General features: G+C 55.8%; 1 protein-coding gene across 12 annotated transcripts in view; it reads right to left on the bottom strand.

Moving 5' to 3' along the window:
- Positions 1–6,185, bottom strand: part of LOC102256372 (COMM domain-containing protein 4) — a 45,472-nt gene extending 39,287 nt beyond the window's left edge. For 10 of the 12 annotated variants that reach the window (XR_001359913.1, XR_001359912.1, XM_014530427.1 and 7 more), the window contains exon 1: positions 3,459–6,185. Coding sequence is in view for 10 of the 12 variants with exons in the window: in XM_014530427.1 (XP_014385913.1) it covers positions 3,459–6,136 (2,678 nt within the window). In the remaining 2 variants the exon portion in view is untranslated. Of the gene's footprint in view, positions 1–244; positions 1,544–3,458 lie in introns of those variants that run through there. The other 2 variants (XM_005882755.2, XM_014530436.1) reach the window with 2 other exon arrangements.
- Between the last annotated feature and the right edge of the window lie 3,711 nt (positions 6,186–9,896).

Below are 9,896 nucleotides of genomic sequence, written 5' to 3' on the forward strand. Positions count from 1 at the left end.
CAGTGGACTATAGACCAGCAACCACCAGAACCCAGAAGGGTCTCAGGGGCCTTTCCTGAGCAGGGAAGTGGCTGCCCAGTGAGTTTGTGACAAGGGCCCACACGGCCAGAGCTAGCTGGGACAAGGTTACTGGAGAGCCTTCTGGGCTGGGAGCAGGGACAGCTGCAGCCCTTCAGTGAAGGGCTAAGCACCTGGTGATGACATACTAAACCTACAACCCCCAAACACACAGCCAGCCAGGTCCCAGATCCAAAACAACCCAAATGCTTTAATGTTTATGGCCTGCCTCCAGGGACCACAGCCTTATTACAAACCCTAACTAGGCCAAGGGTCCAGCTTGCCAGCCTCTGGGCTCAAGGCAGTAACCCACAGTAGGCCTGGCTGATAGGGCTCCAGGTCGTTGGTCCACATCTTCAGAGATCTTCCAGGACTGAGCTGTCTGTCACCCAGCCTGCCCTTTCTAGTCCCTGCAGCTGCTTGGCTTCTAGCAAACACACAATTTCCTTGGGATAATACACTGGGAAAGGCTGGTAGCTCAGGGAAGCCACTGGTGTCAATTTAGGACAGGCCTGGGACCTCCCAGGGGTAAGAGCAGCAGGCCCAGAACAAAGATGCCAGCCCCAGGCTCCCTCAGGGAGTTACAGGCTGTGTTTTAGGGCCACACCCCAAACACTGGGGCTACCCCCAAGTGTTCCTAGGGGATGACTCTAGAAACTCTGGGCGTCATGTACACTGTTTCACTCCAAGATAACCAAGTTCTATGACACAGTAAGACTTTCTGGAGGAAGGTTCTGTTTGCCTCAGCCTCAAACTCCAGGCACTGGCTGGGATCTGGGCCCCTGTCCTGTGGAGGGAGCAGAGCAAACCATAACTGGTGTGTCAGGCATCCCCCCACACCTGTGAGGCAGGCTGCACTGTCCTGTTTTACAAATGGGTAAATAAGGGCTCCTGAGAGGAAGTGACTTGCTCAGTTTCACAGCAAGAAACAGAGGAGCCAGATCCGAGCCCAAGCTGGTGGAGCTCCCAAGCCCACGTCCTTTCTAATAAAGGACCTCAAGCCAAAAGCTCAGGGACTCTCAGCCCAGCTTAGGGAGGAGGGCAGGGTAAGAACTAGAGAAGCTCCAAGGGCATGTCCACTCCTGGTGATTACCAGACTGTAGCTATCCAAACAGCACCAGCCACCAGAGCTACAGGTGATGGCTCTGGCCACCCAACAGCTGTGGGCAGGGCGAGGGCCGGGCTGCTCCTGAGGCCTTGTGGCCCCAAGTGGGAAGGGCCAGGCCAGTAAGCCAGGCAGTTTCCAGCAGGCTTCGGCAGTGAGCCCTCACTGTGGGGCTGGTGCTGGCATAGGGGGCAGGTGAGGCGCACGACCCTCCCCCAGCAGTTGCCTCTGCTTTCTCCCGGCCAGGAGTCGGTAGCTTCCTTCCCGGCTTCCTGGCCTTGGGGATGGGTGATTTCTGAGCCAGGCATAGGCTCTCTGGCTCATCTCTGGCCATGATGGCTTCTGAGGAGGGCACAAATCCAGCCTCAGTATCAAAGTCACCTGGAAAATAAACACAGAGTCATGCTACAGACACCAACACCCTCATGTCCTATCTTCTGTCCTCCAAAGCCATCTAGACTAGTTATCCCACTGTGTCCCAGGCTAGGACAGCCCCAGCAGGGCCAAAGAAATCATGACCCTTCTTCCCTGCATGTGCCTGCTGGCCAGACCATTAAGCCAAGGGCGTGCTTCTCCCTAGGTAACGCCAGAGCTCTACCTGATGAGAGCACTACTCAGAAGAAGCTGTTTGGGTGCAAGGACAAGAGGAAAGGGGCCTGACAGAGGGCTGGGCTGCAGAGAGTGCCATCATTTTTCTGCCACCAGAGCAGGAGCCCAAGCTCAGGCAGGGACTGCCCTGAAAGCAATGCCCAGAGGGAAGGGGGTGAAGGGAGCAGCGGAGGGCATGGGAAGGGGCTCCTGACCAACAGCACACCTGCTTGAAGAGAGGCTGCTAGGGGAGCATTGTCTTAAGGACACCACAGAAGACTGGCACCCCAAAGATAGGGGGGAAGGACCCAAAGTTCAGGGAAGGAAGGCATGGGGACAGGGGTACTAAAAGCTAGCTAACCACAGGAAACTGGGCCGCAGTCATTCTCTCACGAGGTTCCAGACTCTTGCACACCAGTCAGAGCAGGAGGGGACTGTGAAGTGGCTGAGCCCAACCCTCCAGCAGACAGCCCAGGAAAAATAAACCTGTCTCTGGGCCCCAGATAGCCCAGCTGCACAGGGAGAAGGTGGTGTTGGGGTAGCCTCACATGATGCTGACACCCTCCCACACGCTCTCTGAATAGAAAGCTCCCACTAACATTCTTTGTGCTCCATTAGGTCCAATGCCCCAGTTTCTTAAGTGCTGAGGGGCCAACAATGCTTATCACCCAGGCGCCAAGCTCCACATCTGCCCCTTATGGCCTCAGCCCCTTCTCCACCCGACCTGGAGCCTGGACCAGGTAGGAGCCCAGGGCAAGGCTGCCAGGCCAGGGAGGGGGCAAGAAACAGTTCTAAGGAGACACAGCTCACATAGCGGCTTGGCAGTGAGAAGGCAGGGGAGCAAGGACAGAGCAGGCCTCGATGCCAGAACTCCTGGGGTAGGAGAGGCAGCAACAGACACCACTGGGCACCATCACCAAAGTCGTGGCAGAAGTGAGTAGGTACACACCATGCGACATGCAGAAGTCCCCAAGGGTGAGGTCTAGCTACCTGAACTGATCAGATAACGCTCCAGAATGAAGAGAGCACGCTCGTGGGCAGTGTGCATAAGTTAGTTGGGAAAAGCAAACTGCAAAACAAGGTTCCAACTTATTGGGACACTTCCATGAATGCACACACCTGGAAAGACTGAAAACTGTACATTCAGAAGACCACAGAATTGGGGGGGAGGTGAGTCCCTGCTGGGTTTCAGGAATGAGGCACTGGATGAGTGAAAGTGCTGTTCCCTGTGTGAAATGAGCTTAGGAGAAAGCTCATGAGTGTGGCTGGGGAGGAGTTAAGGGTCAGAGAGTCACCAAGTACAGAAGTCCAGCATGCAGCGGGTTATTTAGGGAAGGAGCTCAGAAGAGGGGAGGCTGCGCAGGACAGACATAGGGAAATGACGTCAGATAACAAACAGGGCCTGGGCAGAGCTCCAGAGAAGCCTGCAGCAAAGGCAGAGAAGGCACAGCAGAGGAGGGTGGATCAGAGGGGCACAGTACCAGGATGGCCAAGAAAGCATTTCCATGCAGAGTAACTGGTGTGTCCAGAGGCTTATAGAGGAGCCTATGAAGGCTCTCATTGATGCTGGGGATGAAGAATGGGGGTGGGGGTCATAGAGCCCACCCTGGAAGACTAGCCACTCCCCTCTGGCCCAGGTTCTAGGGCCTCCCCAGCCTTTCCAGAGGCCCAGGAACCCCTAAACCCCTGGCTGTGAGCGCCCACACACCTGTCACTCGCGCACACAGCTCCGGTGGCAATTGGGGTTGCCCCATGCTCACCCAACTGGCGGCGTACACAGTTGTGCCACTGCAGACCCAGCAGGTCAGGGTATATTTCAGGCAGCTGGCGCAGTGCCAGCAACTTCAGCATGCGTGAGGTGCAGCCACGCAGGGCTCGCTCCCGCAGAGCCCTCTCCTCCGACAGTGTGGTGGGCCGGAGCTCCACGCGGTGCTCCTGTAGCACGTGGTCCACAGAGGCAGGCGGCAGCCCCGGGAAGAGCCGCTCCTTCACCAGGTGGATGGGCACGAAGATGGCGCCGGCCCGCACCACGTGGGGGAAGGGGCACTGCTGCGTGCACACAAAGCGCTGCAACTGGGAGAGCAGCTTGCCCAACAGCCCCTGCACAGCCTGCCCATCCTGCCATGCTGCCCGGCCCCAAGGCCCAGCCATCTCAAGCCATTCACGCAGCTTCTCGGGTGGGGAGTGAGCCACTGAGCCTGAGATGGCATCACACAGAGACTCATGCAGTCCTGCAAAGTGTTGCTCTGGGGAATCCACTGTGACAGGGGAAGTAGCTGGAGTCGGGGCCCGAGCTGGAGCAGGTGATGGAGACAGAGTAGGTGCTGGGCCGACCACAGATATACCTGGAAGACTGGACAGTGCCAGGTCAAAGCAGGCCACGGGCAAGGGCTGTTTGAGAATCTGTAGTCCAGTGGGCACAGATGTAGAGGTGGGTACAGGCTGGTCAGAGGCAGGGACCGAGGTGGGCACAGATGGGACCATGGTTGCAGACAAGGGTGCCGGCCGGAGGATCTTGAATTTTCGGAACATGAAGGCCACGGAACTGTGGAAGTTGGTTTTCGGGGTGGTCTCTGTGGTCGTTGACACCCCAGGGGGCTTGGAGACTGTGTTCCCCACACCTGACACACCCACAGCTACAGGGAGCTTGGAGTGCACCCTAGAACTAGGGACCTTGATAGGAAGAGGCTCTGTCATGGGCTTCTTCACACTCAAGTCCAGTGCTTCTTCCCTAAGTGGGCAATGCACCCCCAAAGGGGCCTCCTGGGTAGACAAGGTTCCCCTGGAGTCTTTGTCATGGCTGTCCTTGGGGGCTGGGTCAGGCTCAGGTGTAGCCTCAGGTGTCTGCACATCCAGATAGTCACGGTAGGGGGCCAGGCTGAAGACATTGTCAATAATGGGCATGGGTGGAGAGCCAGGGGGCAGTGTGTCCTGGTTCTGTGGAAGAGATGGGTGCTCTTGGCCACAGGGGGGGAGTGCTGGTGGGGTGCGGGGATCTGGACTATCTCCAATAAAAATGGGTGCCCCAGGGTGCTCATTGAGCTGTTCTTTCCTGCAGCTGGGCAGCCATATGGTCTCCTCAGCTTCCTGCACTGGCTTCTCTACAGGCCCCACAGGCTCTGGGCACGGCTGACTGGCAGGCAAAGGCTGGCATGTTTGCTGGAAGGCACTGGGCTGTGGCATAGCCTGAACACTGTTCTGGGAAGGCAATGTCCCTCTGAGCCCCGGGGATGCTCCATAGAAAGAGTGGTCATCCCGTGCATAAGGAAAGCCCGGTGTCTGGGAGGCAAAGTCTAGTGGGCACCGTGGAGTGAGAGATGGCTCCAGCTTGAGGCCTGGTGAGGGAAGTGGGAGGGGGACAGAGGGGTAGGAATAAATGTCCGGCCCCACTGGGGGCATACAGGGTGTCTGGGCTGTCTGCTGCCTCAGGTAGGGGCTATTCAGCCCACCAGTTAGGTACCCAACTCCCTTGTGCGCTCCCAGAGGCTGCGGTGGGGGCACTGAGCTGTAGCTGCTCTGCTTCTCTGGATAGTGACAGGCTGGAGGGCAAGACAGAGCCTGTGGAGGGTGGGGCAGTGGGTAGGGGCAGGGCACTGTATCCTGATAGGCTGGGCCGAGGGGTTGAGCCAACTGGGTCCAAGGATTGGGGAGTCCCTCGGACAATCCCTGCTTGGGGTCTCCAGAGTAAGAACCTGCATACTTGGAGGCTAGGAAGCCTGTGCTGTGACTGGCCTGATACTTGTCCAGGAATGCCTGGCGAGGGGAAAAACTCCCTGAGGAGTCTTTGCCAGATCCCCCAACTGGCACCCCATGTAAGAAGGTACCATCCAGGGACTGGCCCTTGCCAGGAGCCAGAGTCAGAGAACAATGGGGGTTGGCTGGGGGTAATAGGGCCCCAGTCACCAGTGTCCAATCAACATCCAGTGACCTCTTTGCTGCTCCTTCCCCCAGGCAAGTTGAGAGTCCATAACACAGAGGGCTGCGATAGACAGGTTTGGGTGCCGCCAGTGGTGGGCCTGAGTAGGAATGAGTCTGGGGACTAAAGGGCAGGAGCTCAACAGGGCCAGAGTCCTGCACCTTCTCAGAGCTTCCTGCTGGTGGGCGATAGAGCAGGCAACTGGTCAACAGGTTGTCTTCCCGAAGTGGGGGTCCTGCTACGCTGGTAGGATACAAGGTTGGGTATGGGGTCCAGGAGGCCAACTGTCCAGACCCTGTTTGGGGAACACCCCCCATGGAGCAGGAGAAGTAGGCACCCTTGTAATTGCAGGGGTCCTGGTTAGCAGCAGAGGGGCCCAAGCTGTGCCTGGGTCCTGAGTCGACCTCTAGACGGGGCAGCTTGCTGTACATCATAGGCCCCAGGGTGCCCCGTGGACGCTTCTCCGCCATCACTGTGAAAAGGCTTCAAGCCCTCCGGGGCCCCAGCTACTCAACTTCTGACCTGGGAGAAAGAGGGAGAGAGGCATGGATTATCAGAAGAACAGGCTACAGGCAAGTAATAGAGGGCAGTTGCTCTCACTGGCTCACTGCCACACCTAAGAACTTGGCACTTAGTAGATGTGCAGTAAAGACTCTGCATTGAGTGAATGCATGAGCCATCTAATGCAGAGGTTCGCAACTTTGAATTTTAAGCTGCAGAACCTTTTGTTAATGAATTCTTGTGCAGCAACTCCCACCTCCACTCCAGGAGCCCCTCTGTTTCACTTTCCTCCACATGATCTCCAAGACCCCTTCCTTAGGCTTTCAGACTTTACAGGGCAGTCTAAGGATCACTTTGTTGGCTAACCCCCTCCCTCATATACAGATAAGGAGACCCATTCAACCCCACCTAACTGGTGAGAGGCAGGCTTCTGACCTCCCATGACAAGCTTTTATTCCAAGATCCCTCAGTGACCTCAAGATGCCCGCTGCAGCCAAGATATGGAATTGGGCACTGTCTACAAATTCAGATTTCCTGTGACACTCTTTAGATCTGTTTCAGGAGAGGGCTATATATGCAAGCAGCCCGCATACACCGAAGCAGCCAGGAACAAAAAACGAGGCAGACGAGTCCAGTTTGTCAGTTAATGAACTTAACAGGGAGCTTATGTACAGAAACACAGTCCAGTCCTGTATGTCATCAAGAAAACAGATCCCCACACCTTCCACCCACCCCAGACCATGTGCTTATATCTCCTCAGCAGTGAGAATGTGTGGGTAATCAACAGGATCAGGTGCCGAGATAATATTGAGAGAGAGAACTACTAAAGATCCTGTGATCAGCCCAGAGCTGTGCATACATATTCCAGAGCTAACCCGGGGAAAGTGGAGGGGGTCAAGGGTCCAGGTTCACCCAGATGTCATGATGGCAGATTACCTTTAAGATGGAGTTCCACACAAGATCTGATCTGCCGATCTTATAAAAAAATAGCAAAGCCAGGCCTGGAACCCAGGTCCCTAGGCCCACAGCAACACATACTGCGCTTTGTTCTGGAGGGTGGTCCCCGAGGAGGTGACCAGGTGCATTACTACAAGCCACGCCCTCTCACACTAGCCCCACAAGGCTGTCCTGCAGATGGTGCTGTGGCTCCAGCAGGAAGGCCCCAAAATTGTAGGGGAGGAGAGCCAGTGTCCATCCCAGTCTTTAAGCTACATGATGGCAGCACAGCACCAGGACAAGAAGGTGGGGAGGTGGGAGGATATGAACGTCCAGGCAGGGAGCCTCCAGAGGCCACACAGTGCTAGTTGGCAACTACCCGCATTGTACTGATACTAAAACTGTGCCACTTTTGAATGTTGACCTGTGACCTGTGGAGGTCACGGCTCGATTCCAGTCAGGCACATGTCTGGGTTGCCAATTAATGATTTTCTCTCATCGCTGATGTTTCTATCTCTCTCTCCCTTCCTCTCTGAAATTAATAAAAATATATTTAAAAAGCAAACAAACAAACAAACATACAAACAGTGTGCCAGAGAAAGACTAAGGCCCTGAAGTAAAGCCAAGTAAAGGCTGGGATCCAGACTCAGAGAGGTCAAGCATGGGTTTCCCGAAGGCAGTAGGTACCAGTAACCCATGAGAAGTCATGAGGTCAGTCTGCAAGGGCCACCTTGACCTGTCTTTACCCCCCCACCCCCCCACCCCCCGCCAGCACTCTGTTCTCCAAAACCCTCAGGTGGCTTAGAAAAAATGAATCAGCTCAATCTTGCTATGATTTAGGCCAGTGATGGCGAACCTTTTGAGCTCGGCTTGTCAGCATTTTGAAAAACCCTAACTTAACTCTGGTGCTGTGTCACATATAGAAATTTTTTGATATTTGCAACCATAGTAAAACAAAGATGTATATTTTTGATATTTATTTTATATATTTAAATGCCATTTAACAAAGAAAAATCAACCAAAAAAATGAGTTCGCGTGTCACCTCTGACACGTGCGTCATAGGTTCACCATCATTGATTTAGGGCATGCATCGGGCATCACCGGTTTTTATCACCAACAAGCAAAGAACAGAACCCTCTCCTCCTTTCTGACTGGTAGCCAACGGCAGCCACAGGCTGAGTTAGACCAGCATATTTTGGGGACAGGAAAAGTCAAAAGTAGTATGGGGACAAGTGCCCACTCCCATCCCAGAGTAACTGCACCAAAGCCAGATGGGACTCTCAGAAAGTTGGTTCATCTCTTGGCCAGAAACTGACACCTCAGCCAGCCTAGAGAAGGGATGCTCCAGAGAAGACAGGATGGGGCAGCAGGACCACAGTACCAATAGCAGTGCCCTATATTAGGGACCTGCATCCTAGGGCAGTGGTCGGCAAACTGCGGCTCGCGAGCCGCAGTTTGCCGACCATGGTCCTAGGGGAATGCAACTTTGCAAGAAAGAGTTGTATAGTTGTGGGTACTGAGCCTTGCCTCTGCCCTCGGGAGCTCTGGAGTTAATTAAGTGCTGGCTCCGTCTCACCTTCCCCACATGCTCCTTGGGGCCTCCTCCATACCCACTCCCAGGAGTCTTTCTTTCCTGGGCTCTGCCCACTGTGTGCCCTTTGCCTGGAGACTTCCTGAGAGACCCCCTAGGGACCCAGCCAAGAGATGTGAGGCCACCCCTGTTTAGGAAAGAGGGGTCTCCAGGGAGCCATCAGCGGGTTATGAAGGGTGTGGAGGTGACCTTACCTCCTGCCAGCAGGAGATGGAGAGCCCAGTATAGCGAAATCACTCTCCACTCAAGACAGTCGTCTCCTTCCCTGACACACACATACTGAGGAAGCAAGCAATTGCTTGGAGGAAGGTGGGGACCCCAGGGAGCAGGGTCACATCACTCTTTGGGCCACCACACTGTTTGGTGGCTCAAGTTGAAGCTGGGCTGGGAGGACCAACCTCTGCAAAGGCTCAGGGAAGAGTCTAGAAGAGCCCACCAAGGCCATTTCGGCCCTACCCAGCGGGGGAGGCTAACAGCTCTGTTGCCCAATTCCCTCTTCCATCTCCAGGGGTTCCCTGGATGGACGTTGGAAAAGATCAGGAAGGAAAGAGTGATCCTGCCCAGGTGTGGCCAATGTCTGGACATTCTCACAGGACTGAATAGGGCCTCATCCCCTGTTCTCATACTTCCCCCACCTGAGGCTCTGGGACCCTGCTATCTCTAGAACCGAACCTGGGCAGCCCAGGCTACAGTGGAGGAAGAAGGGTCACGGGATTGGCCTCCACCCGCTTTCTTCTACCTGCCCTGCCCAGAACTCTGGTGCCCGGGGCCCTCAGCCGACCTGGCTTTGCGGCTTCCGGAGGCACTGGGGCGCACGTGTACTCCAGAAGGCTGCCGTCACACATGCAAACCCGTGCCTGCAAGTACGTGCATGGCCCACATCTGCACACTCGCCTCTACAGAACTGCGTTCTCTCTTGCTCAGGTCCTAGCACACGTGTGCACGCAGGCAGGCCCGCGCATCCAGCCCCACAGACAGACACCCTAAGACCAGCGGGAGATCCGAAGCAGGGGCGGCCCGGCCACAGAATCCGGGCAGCCACCGCCTCGGGATGAACCCGCCAGCCTGGGCTGCGGCCAGTGGGTGAGTCAATCCTAGCGAGGAAACCACAGGGCCATCCTGTCCCAGCAGGGTGCGTCCTTGGCCCCGCGGCGCCTCAGCGCCCGACGCCCACCAGGCCCAAGCCCTCCTTCCCCCCCAG

This window comes from Myotis brandtii, unplaced genomic scaffold (genome assembly GCF_000412655.1).
Source record: "Myotis brandtii unplaced genomic scaffold, ASM41265v1 scaffold74, whole genome shotgun sequence".
In the NCBI taxonomy this organism is placed as follows: Eukaryota; Metazoa; Chordata; class Mammalia; order Chiroptera; family Vespertilionidae; genus Myotis; species Myotis brandtii.